At 32.5% G+C, this 21,550-nt stretch overlaps 2 protein-coding genes across 2 annotated transcripts in view; one reads left to right on the plus strand and one right to left on the minus strand.

The window, feature by feature from the left end:
- Positions 1-66: 66 nt before the first annotated feature.
- On the plus strand, positions 67-12,363 carry LOC129221529 (uncharacterized). The gene is made up of 4 exons (XM_054856020.1): positions 67-190; positions 1,706-1,810; positions 4,284-4,586; positions 11,942-12,363. The coding sequence occupies exons 3-4, from the start codon at positions 4,307-4,309 to the stop codon at positions 12,076-12,078; spliced, it is 417 nt and encodes a 138-aa protein (XP_054711995.1). The 5' UTR covers positions 67-190; positions 1,706-1,810; positions 4,284-4,306; the 3' UTR covers positions 12,079-12,363.
- Positions 12,364-16,922: 4,559 nt separating this feature from the next.
- Positions 16,923-21,550, minus strand: part of LOC129219840 (mRNA-capping enzyme-like) — a 71,847-nt gene continuing 67,219 nt past the window's right edge. The window contains 1 exon segment of the mRNA XM_054854149.1: positions 16,923-17,304. Within this exon segment, the coding sequence (XP_054710124.1) occupies positions 17,204-17,304 (101 nt within the window). The 3' untranslated portion in view covers positions 16,923-17,203.

Raw genomic sequence — 21,550 nt, forward strand, 5'->3', positions numbered from 1 at the left:
GGGACTTCCGTGGTGTGGGTGGTCATCATCTACCACACCCGCAAGAGGACGGTGGCGGGTGGCGGCGGCGAATACCCGGGCGGGAGGACCCCTCCCCTACTCCGGGGACATGTCCCCGGACCCTCCCGGGCGGGTCCGGACGGTCATCGGAAGCCTTCCGGAAGGAGCCTGGCGGTGGATTCGCATTCTGGTGAGTGCAATCAAAACTGTTTATCTCAAACCGCGGCCCCACTAGATGGCGCTGACGCTTAACAGGCCTTGACGATGGATGACTTTTCTGTGTTAAGCCGATGCAGCTCATGCATCCACCAAACATTGTCAATGTTTCAAATTTTTTTTTTGTTGATTGGACGTTCCCCATTTTGATCGCAAGAGGAACTGAGCAGACCCCCCCCCCCCCCCCCCCGGCATCCACCAATCAATTGAAACGGGTTCCATGCAGCGCCCTCTTTGTTGCCATCAGGTTGTCGGGGCCTATAAGGATTAAGTGGGGGCCATTAGGGTGGTTCAAAAAAACTTTTTTTCAGTTAGAATCCAGGCCACCCCCTACGTTTTTTAGATTTACTATTAGTACTGTGCTGTAAAAGTTTCAGCTTTTTACTCAGATTTTAAGATGGTGCTCTATGACCCATCCATTTAACATTAGCTGTAGCATAGAAAATGTCGTAAATTTAGAAACATTTCATTTCCCCAGCTGTTTTTTTTTTGTAAATAATTATTTTATTGCAATGTATATGCATAATACTCGTGTATGTTATAAAATGTAGCATTGTTTTTTCAGTTCAATGTATTTTTTAACCCCCCACCCCATTCTGATGAAATGTGTATGTAGGGGGGGGGGGGATTGAGCACCCTCTTGCAGTTGAAATAGGAAACTAAAATTCTTCCAGTATATTACTATCCACAAGTCTGAAAATATGGAGGGGTGTCCTGCTATCTAGGAGAAACTTATTTTCTTACGTGTATTTTTGAACCACCCTACTGTTCATCTGAAACCTGACGATCCCGTAGCTGCCAAATCTCCCAAATGAGAAACAGGAGAGACTCTCAAGTTTTTGGCACATTCTCCCAAATTCCCTAATGAAGTAATCTCTCAAATTTTCATCAAAATAACATAATTGTCCAAAAAAGAGATTTTCAAGCGACTAGAATTTTGGGAAAATCTCTATGATAAAAGAATTGGGATCGCAAAAACAAACCTTTTCACAGATGAGTATGGAAATGGTATGTGTCGGATCAGTTTTGAAACATTTTTGTTTCTTTTTCCATTTTTAAAACTTGATTTCCGCTCCAAAAAATGTAAAATGTTTTCAATATCTCCTGCAAGAGATCTTAATTATGACCTACAAGCAATAAGAAACTGATGCATCCTTATTATTACTAATTTTTTTTAACCTTAAAGTTGTATTTATTATTTTTTTTCTTGAACTTTGCAAAAGCAAAGCTAATGATCTGACTTCCTGAATTTCGGGCCCTGCCGAAGTTCTTATAGTGTCGTAATTTAAAAAATCCCTTATTATATTTTTTCTACCTTTTGTTGCTAAATTTATCTGGGTAAAGTCTCCCCAATTGGCAGCTTTGGTTCAATAAGAACTGATTGTAACATATATAATGATTTAAACACATTTTGGATTTTTTTTTGAAATATTATATAATTTTGCAAAATTGTTTATAAGTTAAATAACATATTTTTTTCATAATTTAGATCATTCTAAAAGTAGCGGTCAGCAAAGCAGTGATGAACTTCTGGTAGAAGATTATCACGAACTTCTTTTAGAAAAGAATCATTCACAGTCCAAGTTTGGGAGCTGTAAGTATCGGATGTGCTTATTTTTCTGTGATGATTGGATTGTCCTCCTTTATGGTTGATTTTTTTTTTGGGGGGGGGGGGGGATTGAAATAGTATACAATATTTTATACTGTAAGAGGATGGCTCAGATGACGTTCAGTCAATTTTTATGTAATGTTAAAAGAATCCAATAATTAAATCTCGCACAATCTTAGCCACCAGGGCTGGATAAAAAGGGGCTTTTGACCAATTGATCCCTTTACTGTAACATATATTTCAGAAAAAAGGACCAAAAATGGGGAGTTTATTTTGACATTTTAATATTGTTCTTTATATTATCATAAAAAAAGGGTTTTTTGTTACAAATATAACATTTTAAATTCAGTGGATAATTTATGCAAGCAATAGACTACACACACATCTTTTTCAATTAGAAAAATATTAACAAGATTTTTCAGCAAAAATATAATATAAAAACACAATATGGTTTTTAATACATAAATTTTACAAATCTTTTACAGTAGGGTATATCTCAAAGTACGGGGCTATACACAAGCCCACATCACTCTTTGAAATTATAATGGGTGAAAAATTGGGACCACTAATAGTAAAATCAGTAAACCTTAAATCCATCAAGTAGTTTCAACTTCTTTCTGAATACATGCAAGATTTTTACGGATACTTTTTTAAAAATTTCGTCAAGGTGCAGGAAAATCATCAGCATATGCATTTTAAAAAAAAGTTTAATACACAAATTAATATTAAATGCAACAGATATTTGTCAAATCACCGAGGGAAAATAGATTTGAGGTTTTGTGATTTTTTTAAAGTTAGATTCACAAAAGGAGCAGCTTATACAAAAAATGTTGTGCACCGTATATAATATTCAGAAATACGCAAATCAATCAATTGAGGCAGTGAGAAGCAAATCTATGCGAGTGGACATTTTCAAGTTTAAAGTTAAATGCATATAAAGATTACGTCCTAGGTAGGCTTTTATTGGATTTTTTCTCTAAATCATGCCGTACAGCAGCACCTACCAGGGCTACTAGAACCATCTCTTGCCCCAAGACAGAGAAGGGGTTCACCTACCATTTGTACTGGTTATCTCCAAATTTTTAATTTTGCCACTTACTGTCCAACCACGGATTGTATGGAATTTTCAAACGTCCAGATGAGACGAATCTATGTGAATGAGGAGGAAAAGTAAAAATTTGATGCGCATATTCCGCTCATTTGAATGAGACTCGACTCTGCTTCTGCAAAAGCCGACATCGCTAAAAGTAATAGATTTGTCCATTTCCGGCCGTAAAACGGATGTTTTTCTTTCCATACATTCCGTGGTCGGACAATACGTCCCTTTGCATCTCACTGTCTCAATTGATAACTTAGAAACCATTGGGGGAAAATAGCAACAGTGTGTAAATCATACTTTCAAAGTTAGTTTTGGCCAGGGTTGGCAAGTTTCTGCCGAGGTGGTCAAAACCACTGGTAGAAACCGGTTAAAACCGGCATGGCAAAAACCCCTTTCTGCCACATTTGTGGCAGAAACTGGCAAAAACTAAAAAAAATGACATAAAAGAAATCTTTGATACCCAATAGGAATTTAGCACAGGAAAATAATGAAATGTTAGCCAAAGCACAATTTAATTACAATATCGATAAAAATTAAACATTATGTTTTTTGCACTCTGCAGCTGTCTCTAAGAAAAGGTGGATTGAAAATATAAATGATTTCTTAATTTAATATGAATAGAGGAGAAATATCAGAAAACTCTCGCAACAGAAGAACTAGATGGCAATCCCATCAAGGATCCAGCAAAGATTCATGAAACTTTCTTCAATTGTATATATTTTTTAAATAAAATGATCTACTATGTAGTAACTGGAGTGGTTTTAAAACTTGACTGGAAAAATAGGTTTTGGGAAATAGCGTCAATTTGTTTTGTAAAGCTGTGATATTAGGTATAAAATCGAGGTTGCTATTGGCAAGTAAAATCCTGGCATTTTCTTCTTGAGCACATGATAATTTTAATCCCAAGCATTTTAGATGACGCGTATAAGCTAGCAAATGACAACCAGTAACTGCTTGTTTAAATCTGTAACTTCTTTTTCTTATGTGCTCATAAGATTCTCGTTCTTCAGATTAATCCAAATGTTACGAGCATCAGCAGTTAAACAAATCTCTTTCTGATCAAACTAAATAAAGGGCAATGAGTTTTATTTTTTTACAATGATGAAATGGAATTACATTTTTTAGTTTACTTAAATAAATACCGTTTTGTAATTACTTGAATTGATAAAGATGCGTTTTTTTAATTTTTGCCAGTTTCTGCCGGTTTTTACCGGTTATAACCAGTTTCTGCCACCGGCAGGGCAGAAACCAGTTTCTGCCGGCAGAAAGCCAACCCTGGTTTTGGCTGTCCAATTTTTGAATCCACTCTGTGTTTAAGCGTATTCTTCGACTTAATTTCCGATCCCTTTTTCGTTTCAGTAATTTCGTCCGGCAGCTTGCCGATGCAGTCCGCCCTGGAGCATTCCAGGGAGCAGACCCCCCTCCTGCAGCCCCACTGTACGCACGCCTCCGTACACACCTGCCGAAGGTCGAGGGGTCGCGAAGAGTCGCGGTCCCGGTCTGCGGAACAGCTGGAAAAGACTGTCGCGATGCCTGCGGATGTCCAGAGGACGGACAGCGACGGCATGGACTCTGGATTCTCCACTTTTCCCAGGAGCGTGACGCTGGCCAGCGTGGGACAGTGGAGCAACGAGTCTCCCAGGTTCAGGAGGCTGCCCAAAGGTACGTTCGTTTGCTCCAATAGAATGTTGTACTTGCCAACTCTACTGTTTTTTTACAGGAGATTCCCCCCTTTTTCCTCTCTGATTTCCCGTTTTTTACTATTTTTAACCCATTTTTGTAGTCAATCATCAAAAAGTTTCACTTTCTTCTCAATAGATGGCGCCTTTTTCTAGTCTACCAATGTCAATAACACTTTTTCTAATTGATAACTCATTTAGTAAAAATTAATTTTTTGGAAGCTTTCCTCATTGCATGTTCCAGGGGTGATTGTGTTCCTAGGGTTGCCATTGGCGACTAAAAAGGCGACTTTTGCGACTATTTCTTACCTTAGGCGACTATGGCGACTTTTTTGGCAAAAAACAGGCCATAAACGACTATTTTTAAAAAAACGGCGACTTTTTGCAATAAAAAGCGACTATTTTTTCATCTTTTATGAAATTCACTGAAAAAGAAATAGGAAGAACGATTTTGAGCCAATCAGTTGCATTCCAACACTCTATGGAGATTGCATCATACAGTTTTCAGCCAATAGCATTTCGCCGCGCGGCGAACGTGTCGATCTACTGAGGCCAGGGTTCGTACGGGTCATGGAAATCCTGGAAAGTCATGGAAAAAAGATTGACAAATTTCAGACCTGGAAAAGTCATGGAAAATTAATATTTTCATCAAAAGTCATGGAAATTTATTTTAAGTCATGGAAAAATGTTTTGGGCAGCAATAAAGTAACAGCAGCTAAAAGAGCATTTGAAATCTTGAGTGATTTAACATTAGTGCATGTAAAAGCTGTTAGTACTTGAAAAATGAACAATCCCAAAAACAAATCTGAGTTTAGGAATCCTATTGCATCTGCTTCTGTTGCAGCCACTCGTCTTTTTCGTAATGTAATTTTACTGCCAGGACATCACTAATTTTGTAATTCAACATTATTTTCAGCACTTCTTACATGTTATATTCTGTATGTTCTTGATTTTTCCAACACCCATTCAGAAAACGTAATTCAATTCCGAGTTTATTTCAACCACTTGTAAAAAAAAAAAAAATAAATAAAAAAAAAAAAACATTAAATTTATCAGAGTTTCTCTTAATCAGTTGAAAGCTTTCCAAAGTAAAGACTTTAGCCATAGAAATAGGGATATTCTAATAGTCGAACAGTGATGCCTAACATACAGCGCTCAAAACTGATCCCCCATGTGGCCAGCTGAAATATCTGATTTAGAAAAATTAATTTATTGACACTGTGGCTTTACTCCAATGAACAAAAATAGTACTGTCAAGTTACATGGATGATTAGAAGCACTATTGATACCAAAGGGCAGTATTTTATGAAGTAAATTTATTATTGGAAACTTAATAATGACTCTTTCAAACTTTGTCCTATTCATTACTATTCTGCCATATTCATTAAATATATATTAGGCATTTAAACATCAGTATATTGTTTCACTATATTTTTACTTTGCTTAAATTTATATAATAAAGACAAATAAGAATAGTTTATCAGTTTCTGCAGTGTGCACTGATATGTTTTCAGTCACAAGTAAGTGCTTCGATGAAGTAGTTGCAGTCATGTAAAAGTTTTGCTAATGCTAGTTTCCGAAAAAAAAATTTCAAGTTTGACATTAAATAGTACTATTCTCTTCGTGTAACAAGGTCATGAAAATTTTTATGAAGTCATGAAAAAGTCTTGGGAAAAGTCATGGAATTTCTTCATCCGAATAGAGTATGAACCCTGTGAGGTCGAATTCAAATGCAAAATTTTCGTTTTCTGTAATAAAATTGCATTATTAATAATGATCTCCAGTGCTTTGACTTAAGTTATCCTAATATGTACGGCAAAAAACTAAAGCCGTTCTTGTTTGTTAACATTCTAGCGTTGAACACGTGCTTCGCCGAAAATTGCATGCCGTGTTCGAAATTGAAATCTTTTAGCATCCGGTTAGTGTTTGAACTATTTTAAAAGGTCTTAGATATTTTAAATTATGCAATCTTAGGGCAATTTATATTGGTTTTTATTTCAATAACTTCTTAATTTTTTTTTAAAACTTTGCTCTTAAGTTGTTATTAGTTACGTATTTTCGTAAAAATACGAAAATTAAAACTAGCAAACTTCCTTACTTTTAAATTTATGTCAAAAATAAATATTTTCAAAGCTACTTGAACTGAATTTTCCTGTTTTTAAGTTCACATAGAAATGAAAATATAGAGAACAAACACTCAAGCGTTGAACACGTGCTTCGCCGAAAATGTCTTGCCGGCGCTCGAAATTTTAATCTTTTAGCATCCAGTTAGTGTTTTAATATTTTTAAATGGTCTTAGATGTTTTAACTTATGCCATCTTAAAGCAATTTATTTTGATTTTTATTTCAATAATTTCTTTTTTTTTAAAGCTTTGTTCTTAAGTTGTTATTAGTTACGTATTTTCGGACAAAAACGAAATTTCAAACTAGCAAACTTGTTTATCTTCAAATTTATTCCCAAAATAAATATTTTCAAAGCTACTCTAATTTAATTTTCTTGTTTTTTGAAGTTCACATAGAAATGAACGTAACTAAAAATTGAACTCTAGGAGAAATTCATATGAAAATGAAAATTTGACTCCTTTTAGCTGGAAACTGCTTCAAGTGATCTCTAATAGCACTAAAATATAAAATATAAAAAAATGAAATGAAAATTGATTTAACAATTAACAACTCATAAATTTACTTGAATTTTCATGTATTGTTTTGCAATAATTAAGTTTAGCTTATTAGGTAATTTAAAATATGTTTTCACATGTAGATGTCTGATAACATTACATCAGCATCTGCTAAAACAAAAAACCTGTCACTACAGGAACATAAACTGGGTCCTTGCCCTAAAAGTTAGGCTAAGAAGTAGAACTGGCCCTGCCATTATTTAAGAATTTTTTAAGATGTTTTGCTTGACGTTGTCATGGTGCCACGTTCACATGTGCCCCCCCTCCCCTATACTAGTTTGTTGTTTACTTGGCTTATTTCAGAAGCCATTTTACCTATTACATTAATTACTTTCCCTATACAGCTATTGCTTAATTATTACATTTAAATAGTAGTATGAAAAAACTGTCACATTTTAGTTCACAGTTCTTAATTTTTAAAAACGACTAGACTTTGAAATACACAAATCAACGATCAGCATTGAAAAAGAAAATCAACATTTAAATGTATTGACAATTTAAAATTTAAAATGCATGGGAAAGTGTCAATACTGTCTCCTAACTTAAATACTTTGAAGACTCATGAATATGTTTTACAAGTTCAAACTCAATTTATAATTCCTTTGTCTTGACTTTAAAAAAAAGATCTTCATTAAATTCTATTATTATTAGTACCATTAAAAAATGCTGAATGAACCAAGTTAATCTTGAAAAAAAATATTATGTTTGGGAAAATAAGTTTTTATTTCCTTGTAGTTACTATAGGTAGTCATCTTTTGATTGTGTGACACAATGTATTTTTGGAATTTGTAAGTATTTAAAAAGAAATTTAAATACCAACTTCATTACTATTCTGAGAGTTGCTTTTTTGAAGTAGTAGTTCCAGTAAAAAATGTTGAATGATGTTAAAACACATGTTAGATCTGAGAAATTAAGTTTTGATTTTTTTCTTTTTTTTGCATTTACTATAAATAGCTATGTTTTAAGATTTTCTATTGTGTGATTTTGTTACACTAAGTATTTTTTGAGTTAGTAAATAGTTAAAAGAAATTGGAAAAAGTAACTAAATGGGTGAAAAATGCAACTTAATCATTGTGCTGAGGAGACTATTTAGGCGACTTTTTTTTACAAATTAGGCTACTAAAGCAACTATTTTGAAGCAAAATTTGGATGACAACCCTATGTTCCGGTATTTTACCGAATTTCCGCTATTTTCGGACGTATTTCCGGTATTTTTATGTCCGAAAATACCGGAATTATGTTTTTTTTTTAAAAATGATTTTATCTCCCTACCTCCGCCATTTTTTAAAAATTATATAATACTCATCAAATATACCTGCAAGAGCCTTAAGATGGACACCTATCCCTTAAGATGGACAAATAAATGTCGAGATAATTCGTATAACACCAGCTCAAAAGTAACTTCGTAACCCATTAAAAATTTAATCACATGTACATACAATATTTTGACTCAGAACTATTTAATACTATGGCAAAGGTGCACTTAAGTAATAAGGGTCAAAGATTACCCCCCCCCCCCCCCCCCCGGTCTCGCTTTGAAACTTTCAGGTATTTTTTGATGAACTCACAATCACCCCTGATGTTCAACAAAGCACATACTTTGCCGAAAATTGCAGCAGATTTCAATCCTTTTGCATCTTGAAAATATGTCAATTACTTTGAAAGTTCAAAGTTATTTTAACATGTGCTACCCTATACCTACTTATATTATATATTATTTTAATTATATATTGAATTTTTTTCCTTCAGATTTTAGTAATTAAAATTTTTTTGCTACTTTTTTGGTAGAGACTAAGGAATGCACAAAACTTTAAGCAAATTCACTCCTTATTGTTTGGTTTTTCCTTTGTTGCATGTTTTTCTTGCTGCTATCAATTAGCTTACATCTGCGAAAAATCCCCATTTCACTTTAAATTTAGTATTCATGTTATTTAAAAGCATAATTTACAGGGTTCGTATGCTCCTTCAAAACTCCTTCATTTAGGAAATTTTTTTGAAGGGACCTTCAACCTCCTTCATTTTGGTTTTAATTCCTTCAAAACTCCTTGTTTAGTTCAAGACAACATATCTTCCTCTATGTGACAGTAACTTAAAATCCTTCGACCGACAACTTAACTTCGTCATAAGGGCGATTTTAATGTAGTAATTTCGTGTATTTATTTTTTCCATAAATATGTGATTTTCAAATTGATCAGAAGTCATAAAAATTGAAGTTGAAAATATTATTAGATGAGGCTAAGACTTTTCTTTAAATGAAGTAAAATATGATTAAAAGGTGCTTGGCTGTTTTTTTTTTCAAGTTTTATAATTATTGCTTTTCCCTCCATCACACTCTCAGCAGCAAAAATAGTGTGTCTAATTATTGTTTAAATATTTAAAAATTCATAAGTCGATATACTATATCAAGTGCTTGTGTTAGAAAACAATTGTTTTGTAAGTTGCAGTTATGATATTGTGAAAAGGATCATCCTCAAGTGATGTCGTGCCTTGAGGGGGAAACAGGTTCATGAAATTGTGACAAGGGAAAGAGACAGGTTGACAAAAAGTGACATTGCAGTTATTATAACAATATGATTATAAAAAATATGACATGGTGACAAGAGGAGGAGTAAGGTGAAGCGTAATAAAGGGGGAAGGGGGACAAATATGTTGAAGAACAAACAAACTATGCCATCATTTAAGAACAGCCCATTAGTACTCCTTCATAATCTCATTTTACTCCTTCAATTTTATTTCTGAAATTGAGTACAAACCCTGATTTAATACTTCTGTCCTGAAGATATATCGCTGGTAAATTACCTATACACCTCTAGTGGAATATCCTGTTTTTTTTTTTTCCTTCAAAGGTTGGCAATATGGAATGTCCTAAAAGGAGACAGGGTGCTTTCAGGAAAAACGGCACTTTAATTTAATTAAGAGGGCAATTTTCTAATTTTGCAGAAAAAGGGTGTGTACACACTCCTTGGATCCTGGGAAATTACATAGGAAAAGGATTCGTTTCCAAGGTGCTTGAAACTCCTTAGATTTTCCATACAGTCCTTGGAATCATTTGCGAATCTAAACTAGCACAAATTGGATCATGTTTGCAATTTTTAGATAAAGAAATAATTATATTTTGCTTGCAAAATGTAAGGATAACTGTTTGGTGCCCTTTTATACTCTTAACGATTAAAGTCAAGAATTCCTTTAAAAAAAATCTAGAATTTTGTTGGTTTATTCACTTAATTTTAATTTTTGGCGCCAGGCAAATCTGCCAGCACTGAAGCTTATTTTGAAAGGATTCTTTTTCGTACGAGGTCCTTGTAAGAGAGATAATATCCTCCCTCCCCTTCCCAACTTCCTGTTCCCAATTTAGGTAAACAGATGATGCTGATTTGGTGATTTCTGATGAACAATATGCAGATCTGATGTCCAAATAAGTCATTAATTTAACTACACAGTTAAGTGTTAACTACACGTGTAGGGAATTTTATCTAAGAAAAAATAAAATAGCAAAAATCAGTGTCCAAATAATGTAAACTACCAAAAATATATAAATTTATTTAGATAAAATAAAAATGGAAATTTATTTAAAAGTTTTTTTTTTTGTATTTTAGAGTTAATGTTGAAATGTCCTTTACAAAAGCAAAATTTATTATTATTATTATTATTTTTTTTACATGTATCTTGATTTTTTGCCCATTAGATTTAGAGAGCTTGAGATTCGTCATAAATTATTATTGCCCTGTTTAACTTTCGTATTTTTTCAGGTCCAATTATTATTTTTTTTTAAATTTAGAATGTTAAATATAAATATTCAGCCACCATGCAATTTCAGTTTAATGAATTCTTTGCTTCCCCTTTTTTATTTGGATCTCCCCCCTTCTGTAATGTAACTTGCAGTTTTTTAATGTTCTTGTACAAATATCAATGTTTGCTTATTTGTAATGCTGCATTTTCATAGAGGGTAAACACAGGGAATTCTTTTGAAAAGAATTGAGTGGCAACCCTGTCAAATGTACAAGTGATCGTCTTAAATTAAAAATTAAAAAAAACAAACCCTGACTGGGTTGCAATGTAGAATCAAGAGGGAAAATCGAAAATCCTTTTAAAAACCTTGCACTATTAAAAATCAATTACAAGTATTTTATTTGCTAACAAATGGAAACTGGCAACAGATGAAAATTTTAAATCATTGCTTTTAATTTCCTTGTCGGCCAACAATGAATTCAGTTATCAATCGCGTGAATAAAGGCTTAGACGTTATTAAAATCTGCTAAAAAAACGTTGTAATTGGAATTGTATGAAACATTGTAGTTCCAAACACATTCTATCAGATGCAGAAAAAAATACTCTTAATTTTGGTCCTCAATTTTAAAAACGTTTTTACTAAAAAAATCACAAGAAACCTTTTAGAGGTTTTTAATTGATATCTTCATTAATTAATGTCATCCGAAGATGCCACCTAGCTACTAAGAACATCGCTCTATCTACTCTCCTTTCAAACAATTTTTTTTTTCAAAATCGGTTCATCCGTTTAGGCGTTAGAGTGCCACAGACACGTTAAACGTATAACCCCCACTTCCATTGTATGTCAGGGGTTGAAAATATTTTTTATGCTTACTTGTTTCAGAGTTTGTATGAGTTGCCAATTAAAAAAAAACTACAAAATTTATTTCAGATGTTCCCAATGACAGCGGAAGCTTCTCCATAGTCGGTTACGACACCCAAGAGGCGTCCAAGCAGTGTCGCTGTGTAAAACTTCCCGTGTCTTCGACGCGTAGCTGTTCTGCAATTTCTGGAATCATGAAAACTTGAATTTTATTTTTAATTTTTTATTCATTTTGTTTTGAGTCAACTTAGTCATCATCGACCGACGTCTCGAAAAGTCCCGTTCAGGTAACGGGTTTCGACGATGTCGTCAGACTTTAGAGAGAAAACGGAAAATGTTTGTGTATGAAGTATTCTTAATATTTTTTGGACGAGAATCAAGGAAAAGAGATAACTTGGCAGCGGTGACTGTGAATTGTAGTGTTCAGATGCTGGTGAAACTGGCATGTTTGTAAATGTGTTGAAGATGTGAAATGTTCTGATCATCTAGTAATCATCCGAGTCTTTTTTCATTCACTGTTAAAGTTTTATTGTTTTAAAAAAGAAGTTTTGTGATTTGATTTGAATTAGAAATGCCGTACTCTAATGTTAAAACTTTTTTTAAAAATAAATGTCATGACTTGAGATGCTTAAGTAAAATCTTGAACAAAAAACACTGTGCAACCTCAAAAATTCGGATACATTTTTCAAGTTTTAAAAATTTAATTACTTTTCGTTGATTTATTTTTTATGGAGGACTTCACTGCTATGTAATATCTACAAAAATGAGTTTTTGAGATATTTAAGGAAATGTGTTTCTGATTCCCTACAAACACTAGTAAAATATTAGAATTTGCTGTTTAAAAAAAAAAAAAAAATTCATGGCTTGCTAGTTTTTCTAAATCAAAAATTTGAACAGTTTAACCCTGAGGTTTCTGCCCTTTTGAGGTTGTACTGTTGCACAAGCAATTAACTCTGGTCTACTACTGACTATGTTAAAGAAAAGTATGTAATCCAGGTATTTTGGTGTCTATGTGAATTTTCATTACATTTTCATCACACTTTAGGCTTTTAATAGTTTTAATTTTAGAAATAAACCATGGAAGTGTTTAAAATGTGGTTGGGAAAACCATGGCAGAAAATATTTTTTTTTCTTTAAATAAAATAATGTGTTATACTCAACAATAATGTCAAAATAATTTTCATACCTTTGCTTCTTTACTGAATCTTGGAATCTTAAGTTTGTATGCAGGTATTGAAAATTATTTTGCATCAAAAGTCATTTTTGAGGAGAAACTTGAAGTTTATAGAAGATTAATTATGTTTGTAGTGTGCAAAAACTACATGTGTGCAAAAATTGATCACTTTCCAAAAGTATTAACGAATAGACAAAAATTTTCGTTTTCTTCAGCGGGATTTCTACGAGCAGCTTCGAGACAAAGAACTTTATATATAGTGTACTTACTGTGCCTAACTGTCGATCACAGCAACAGAAAAGTGAATTATTACATTTATTTATAATAGAAGAGTATGTAACGGCGGAATAGTTATCTGAAAAGACCGGTTTGTAATTCTCTTCTTATTATGGACACAGATTTTATTGTATATATGTACAGAAAGTGAAGTGATAAGAGAGATTTTATGTTCAGTCACTGATGAGAAATGTTATTATTGTGATGTTCTTGTTTTTTTGTTTTGTCAAGATCTTAGGCGATGCCAAGATTTATGTGCCATAGTGTGACTAATCAAGAGTGAAAAAATTCATGTATAAAAAAAATATTAGTTTCATCCTAAAGTTTTGAGTATCCAGCAGTCAACTCTCAAATAAATATCCAGTTTTTTAACTTCCATTCCATTTTTCAGTAAACGATGCCTCCATCATTCTAATGATAGTTGCCAATTCTTGCATCTTGTCCCATTTATGTTATCAAATCCATGTCATAACGAAATACCAAATTCAATACCAAGCAGCTTAGTATCAATACAATTTTACTTTTTACAAACAGATTTAGTTAAAACTTACTGGACAAAATTTTAAGCAAGTGTTTTAGTACACTAGTCTCTCGAAAATCTGAGTCTCAAAAGTCAGAGATTCCGCTTAATCCGATGTGCTTTGTTATTATTTTTAAGGTATACTTTTTATAGATAAAAATGTTTTCATCTGAAAATTGAAATATTTTGCTATGATTGATTATACATTATTTATACTTCCCTAACAATATCAGGGTTCGTACGCTCCTTACAAACTCCTTATAAACTCCTGCTTTTTAAGAAAAGAAAATAAGGGCCCTTAAATCTCCTGAATTTTGCTATTATCTCCTTACACACTCCTTATTTTTTTATCCTACATGGCCTTAAAAACTGTTTTTCTATCGCCAATCTGATAGGAGTGATTACGTTGTACCTAACTTTACCAAAGTTCCGCTATTTATTCGTCTGCTAATACCGGAAATCCGATTTTTTCGTTAGACAAATTTCTTCCCCACATCCGAATTTTTTTTTTAAATTTATGACGATTATGTAGATAGTTATTTGTAAAATAACATCTTGTAGATTTGTTAAAGTACCATGCTAAAGGTTTTTTTTTTTTTGCTTCTATAAATTCTTTTATGTAACATCCCCCCCCCCCTTGTATTTGAATTTGATTCCTAGGCGGCTCACGTCAAAGAAAATGCAGTAAATGCATATTTTACTATAAATTCAGTATGTTTGTGCGTTCAATGTTTTGTATGAAAACAAAAATAAATAATATTAGAGTTGTACATAGTTTTTCTGAAATAAGTTTTAAAAAATACATCTTTAAACGGGAAACTAGTCCTTAAAAAATAAAATGAACTCCTGCGAAACTCCTTACTTTTGATTTTCAAATTTGAGTATGAACCCTGAATATACAATAAGGAAAATAAAATAAAATTGAAAGGTTTATGTCAATAACACTTGCCAAGTGACATGAAATATTCTTTGACTGTTAAGGATTAAGAAAGGTATTGGAGAATGTAGGAAATTGGTCGATACAAAAAACAACTTGAAATTGAAACATTGTTTTGCCTCAAAGGACAAACAAACAGCTTTTTTGGGCTATCTGATTGTAATTTAAAAGGGAAAGTGCAAAACTTGACGCTGTACAAAGCGTATACACAAAATTTTATCATCCATCTATGACTAAAGTTTTTGTATTATTTTGTTTGGTAGAAACAAATGTCACGATAAAACTCATCAAAACTTATTCGAGGACGATCAAAGGGCAGTTTTTGGTTGTCTGCAAGTTTACACACAAGTACAGGTACATATCAAGAAAAAAAAAAAACTCGTTTAGGGTTAATTAAAACATAAATTTATGTTGATATTTAAGTGATTAATTTTTAGAGGGGACAATATTCTTTTTTACAGCGTAAGGAAGTAAAAAGCGCATGCCCTTATGTAGTCTAAAGAATTTTTCAGAAAATCTGAGTTTTCAGTAATTTGAGGTGGGGCGAGCCCCAATTACCTCGGATTTTCGAGACTATTGTATTTAAAAATGTATAGGAAGTAAAACCAGGTTTTTTTTGCTGTTTGTATAATACAGTAGTAAACCTCAATGCAGAAGTATTTAGGAGACATGATACAATTAACATTATGCAGGCAACTCTTGTTATAATGAGAGGCAGTATATTTTAATTTCAGAGATAAAATTTTTTGGTTTGATCCTTAAAACACTATTAATTATAGTAAAGCAATTATCAAATCCTTGATCATTATTAAAGTACTTAGAAATTTAAGAAAGGCATGCTATGAAATCTTATTCTCAAACAATACTCCAAATGCGTAGACTGAAAAGAAAACATGTTCCAATGCTCTATATTTTTAATCAAGAAAACTTTTCATTCCAAAAATCAAGATTGAATTTACTTTGCTATTATTATCATTGTTCAATTATTATTCAAGTCTTTAAATTGATTTTCTTCAGTTGTATGGTTATGGATATCAGCAATTATAATTGATTGTTTCTGTTAGGTGGATTAAGTTAGAAGTCAAAAGGTAACCTTTTGCGACACCAAACCTGTTATTAATAAATTATTTCAGAAAGAGGGCGGGCATAAGTTCTATAGAAATCCATTTGTTTGTTAATCTTCAAAATTTTTCTCAATTCTTTTTTTCTTTCTTAAAAATATACCTATGTTAAGATCTTCAGAAAAATTACATGTTCTAATCATTATCTTACATGTTCTATCAGAGAAGAACTTTTGAACTGTTGCATTCCTCTTGAAAAATATATTTTTGTTATCTCGGGGGAAGTTACCATATTTTATTTTTGACAAAAATCCCAAAGAGACCTCACCGCGTTGTGTCTGTAAAGCATAGTTATTCATGCGCAGTATCTATAACCATTCAACTAATGAAATTTGTTTAAATATTACGTTTGAAAATGCTCATGACATTGTCAAAATCTGAAGAAGTATTTGACATGTTTGTTTTCCTCACCAGTGTGTAAGCATTCACATTTCGATGTTTATGATTTTCTTTCTATGAAATGCATCTATATTATAAATATTTTTCATTTCCAACTAATGTAAGTTATTTTGACCTGAAATTTATTTTGTAACTCGGTAATTCAAGCTTTTATTTAGGTTAATGCTGAACTCATTATTTTACTAAATTTTTGCGTAAGCTGATCATGATTAATTATACTCTTAATGTGCATTTATTTAACTTTATATATGCTATGTTTCTGGAGAAAGAAAAGCTGGTCTTTTAAGAAAAATTTCGTTCGAAGCATAGCATGTATATTACATGTTTTGCAATATTTCGGACAATTTTGGAATTGGTGCGTTCACTCTTTTAATTGCACAAAATATTTAAAAAAAAGATTGCCAATTTTTGTAATATATGTGTACATGGAAAAAGTTATATGTATAATTTAAATACTTTTTTAAAACTCATTTCGTGTGTACAGTGTGTGTGAATAAAGTGAGAGTTTTAGAAATGAATTTTGGATATAAGGTGTCATTATTGCTAACAAAGTTTATTTTCATGTTTAAAATGGGACTATTGAAAACTTGAATCAAATATTCTGCTACAAATAATATAACACATTTAAGATCAAAGATTTATTTCAAGGATACATTACTTGAAGGCAAACAAAATATACACATCTAACAAAAACTCTATTTTAAGGTTTCAAGCAGAAAGAATAATTGTTTTCAAACATTTTTACATGGATTAAAAACAGACTGAAAACCCTTTTGATCAACAATACTTTTCTTTTCGATGCCTTTTGAAGCAACAATGTAGTATAACGGTTAAGTCCTCTCTGATGAATCCTAAATAAAAACAAATTAAAATGTTGCAGATCTTGGGACTCTTCTTAGATTTCTCAATGACTGGTGGGCTTTTGTGGAGGCCTCCAACGATAACGGTCTATAGTATGAAAGAGGAGTTCTGTCGTGACGGGATTACGGATACTTTCACAGACACCTGTGGGTGAAAGAAATATTTTTTATAAGTCATTAGAATAAAATATACATACTTACTCAATGCTGAAAAACTGATGAGCACATTCATTTACTATGTGATAAGATAAGTGATGGGATTAAACGAAATAAGTAATTTTTTATATTTTCTTTTCACATAATGGGGTCGTTTCCAAAATTTAAAAAAAGTATTTTTTTCTGAAAGAGCATGCTTAAAAACATAGTCAAATTATTTAAAAAATGGTCAGATCCTAAGTTTAATATATAAAAATAAAATTTTAATCGGTGCACTTTCATTGTTTACACTTCTGCCGATGACATCACAAATGATGAAATCAGGGCTCGCATTCTCCCTAAAATTCCTAAATATTTTCACAGCTCCTAAAATTCCTAAAATTATACTAAAATTTTGTTGGTGTTCCTAAAAAAACGTAAAAACTGCCATTTGCTGACCGAAATAAGTCTCCCGCACTTCTTCTGACGCATATTCCTGCTCCAACAGTGTTCATGCAATTACACGAATTGCTCGTTATTTAAACTTTTCGAATGACTTTATTGATAATGTTCGAGAAGAGTGGAAACTTTTCGTATTTGATGTTACTGCTCATGAAAATCTATCTGAAACAACACGAGTAGATGGATATTGGAGACAATTATTTCTTCCGAAAGATACTAACAATCGGCTAAAATATAAAAAGTTAACTGAAGTAATCAAAACTGTTATGATTTTGCCACATGGGAATGCGGACCCTGAGAAGGGTTTTTCATTCAATAAAGCTATGATAAATGTGAATCACAGTGAACATACTATTGTATAACTCAGATTAGTGAAAGATACTATTCAAAGTTATGGAGGGATACTGAATGTACCTATCACTTTAACATTACTAAAAGTAGTGAAAGATTCGCATAAATCATACCAGGAGTATATTAACAGATTGAAAGAAGAAGAGAAGCTTAAAAAAGAAAAGGAACAAATGACAGAAAAAACTTGAAAAAGAGGAAAAATAATCTTGATTTACAGATAAGTGAAAATAACAAAAAGATCAATGAGTTGAAGAAGAATAAAGAATTAGCTTTAGGCCTGATAAAAGAGGGAACAGAGAGACTGAAGAATGCTACAGTAACTCAAAATATTGTACAAATGAGTTGCACAGAACCTAATTCTTGAAGGCACAAGTCAGTAACAAAAATTAGAATCAGAGTTATCCATCTTCGAAACTGACAAAGAACAAATTTTGAAAAAACGACTAAAGATAATCAGTGTAATGTAACCCCACAAAATTGCTTTTGAAAACATTATTGGATGAATCAAATGTGTGGTCAGATCTGTTTTTTCATAGTAGCAGATTACGGTTTTTTTTTTTTTTTTGATGAGATGCAAATAAAAATTTTGAATTCACCATTATAAAATGTAAAAGTTTTTTTTATGGCTTTTTCTTTAAAATTTATTATAGAATCTATATTCGAGTTCACCACGGTAAGAAGGTATGTAGAAAAGTTGTTGTGTTAAAATGTATTTATACTTAATATAATTGATTTAGTTTAAATATTGTTTACCTTAATATGTGATGTAAATTGGTTAAAAAATTATTATTATTATTTTTTTTTTACAGAAGTAATTGAAGTAAGTTGTTTATGCATTCTATGAGATAACATTTAAGTTTGGTTGTTGTTTAATAAATTATGGTCAGGCTGCTTGTTTAAAGGAGATTGTAACTTAAAATGCCCCTAAAATTTTCCTAAAATTTTGGAAAAGTCTACTGTGAGCCCTGTGAAATGCCATTCACTACGTATATATATATATATACATATATATATATATACTATATATATATAATATTTAATTTGCTTTACTCACGTGCACTGACAACGATGCGGTTGATAGCAAGCGTAGAGTGCAATATTTAAATCGCTTCTTGATTACCAAAACGTGGAAACTTAATAGAAAGCTGTGCCAAAGTGCATTACTTGTGACGTCATAAAGGCCACGCCTTGTTTGAAAAATCAGACATTTTGTTGGATTGTTGGGAAAATGAAAGTATTTTCCACCCCCCAAAGTTTTAACTCTGCGTAAACCCTAAAACAATAGCTAAAAACCACACAAATGGTTAAGTTTTATCCTTAGAAACACGAATAACAAGTAAAATAAACATAAATTTTTGTCTTCTGAAATATTTTATAATAAGAGACAGTAGTAGACCTTACTGATTTTATAATCTTGCAGCAGCAAGTGCCCGTCATCATGATCAACTAACTGAACGAGATTTCAAGTGATCAGTCGGCTAAGGTAACTTTTAACACAGCTTATGTCGACATTGGATAGGTATTAAAAAAGGAATACCCAAAACTGTCCACAACAGCATGCCATTTTCTTACAACTGTGAACAAGGATTCTCCATAATGATGAATTGAAAAAGAAAGTCAAGACATCCTTTAATTGATTAATTCAAAACAAGCTTACAAACTTGCCAACTCTACTGTTTTTAACGGGAGACTCTCGTTTTTAGCTTCCATCTCCTGAGATTTGCCGTTTTTTAACATTTTCTCCCGTTTTTGCAGTTATTTCAATCAATCATCAAAGAGTTTCACGTTCTTCTCAATAGATGGCGCCCTTTTCTAATCATCCACCAATGTCAGAGGAAAGGAATTTTTCCACTAACTCATTTAGTAAAAATTTATTTTTGGAAGCTTTTCATATTGCATGTTCAACGAAACACATGCTTTGCCGAAAATTGCAGCAGATTTCAATCCCTTTGCATCTTGAAATTATTTCAATTATTTTGAAAGTTTGAAGTTATTTTAACATGTACTAGCACCTACTATTTTACATTTTACTTTCATTACATATTGATTTTTCGCTCTATGGAATGTACAAAACTTTAAGCAAATTTACTCATCATTTGGTTTTTCCTTTGCAGTATTTTTATTTTTCTTGCTGCTACCAATTAGCTTACGTCTGGGAAAAATCTCCATTTCACTTTAAATCTAGTATTCATTTTATTCAAAAGCATTATTTAATAATTTTGTTGTGAAATATGTCACTGGTGAATCACCCTTATACCTCTAGTGGAATCGCCTGTTTTTTTTTTTCCCTTCAAAAGTTGGTATGAGCTTATGCATCCCACTAACTAATAGAACACAAAATCCAACTTGTATTTGTATTAAAAGCTTTATGTGTACTCTCTTTTAATAAAAACAAGGCAATAAATTAATTTCCTTTAAACTTTTCTTTCACATCTCGCGACCCACCATTTGAGAAGCCCTGTTCTAGGCTGATCTTGAAAAGGCTGGCCTCCATGGGCGCCCATATGCAAAATTGTAAAGGGGGGGGGCTCAGATATTTTCCCCATGGAAGCAGATTTCAGTACAGATTAGAGTCATTAAAATTTGACATTTTTAATAACTTATTCATGAATGGCTGGAGAAGAAATGTTTTTACATTTTTGCAGAGAAAAAAGTACTAAAAGCAAGGAAGTTCTAATTTCTAAGGGGGGGGGGCTCGAGACCCCCTTGCCCCCATATATGGGCGCCCTTGTTGGCCTCAATAGCCGGGAAGCTGAAGATACGCAGAGGAGGCAGCTGAAACATTGGGGCAGTGGTTTGCGTAACTTCTTTGTCCATCAGTTGAGGTTTTTGTTCCCTTTTTTCGTGCTTTGTTCTCAGCCTGGTTATCATTGATGTGCAAGTGCCAACAAAAATGAACAAGTAGGCCTCATGCGGTTTGGATCACACTGCCCAAAATTCGGCATTTTTGTGCATTACAGTCAGGGTTTCTGATATACAGTAAAACCTCGTTAAGTCGTCACTCAAGGGACCAAAAATTTTTGACCACTTATGTGGAGTGGGAAATTAAGGAAGAAAAATAAGCCTTACAAATATTCATGAATGGCAGTAGAATTCTGTGAGAAAAACAAGAGCTCATGTAAGAAATGTCTATAAATTAGTGGGGAAATATTAAAAAGGGTTGAAAATACTTATGATGTTACTTTGTTTCATTTTCTCTTACTTATACATTACTAAATAACAACAACTTATTTTACTACATTAATACAATCCTTCAATGTTGACTCATGAAGTTGTTGCTTAGGGAAAAGAATGATCTCTTCTAACATACATCAAGCTTTAAATTTTGTGTTTGTTGTTCCTTGTGAACGGATGCTAAATACTGGCCAACTTTCTCCAGGTATTAGATTTTGTCTGTCTTGCTGGAAGGAGTTAGATTCATATTCTCGGCACTCGGCAGAGTC

This window comes from Uloborus diversus, chromosome 4 (assembly GCF_026930045.1).
Source record: "Uloborus diversus isolate 005 chromosome 4, Udiv.v.3.1, whole genome shotgun sequence".
Taxonomy (NCBI): domain Eukaryota; kingdom Metazoa; phylum Arthropoda; class Arachnida; order Araneae; family Uloboridae; genus Uloborus; species Uloborus diversus.

Coding starts and splice junctions, on each gene's coding strand:
- LOC129221529 (XM_054856020.1), top strand. CDS start 4,307: ATGCAGTCCGCCCTGGAGCATTCCAGGGAGCAGACCCCCCTCCTGCAG. Junction 4,587..11,941: donor GTTCAGGAGGCTGCCCAAAG/GTACGTTCGTTT, acceptor AATTTATTTCAG/ATGTTCCCAATGACAGCGGA.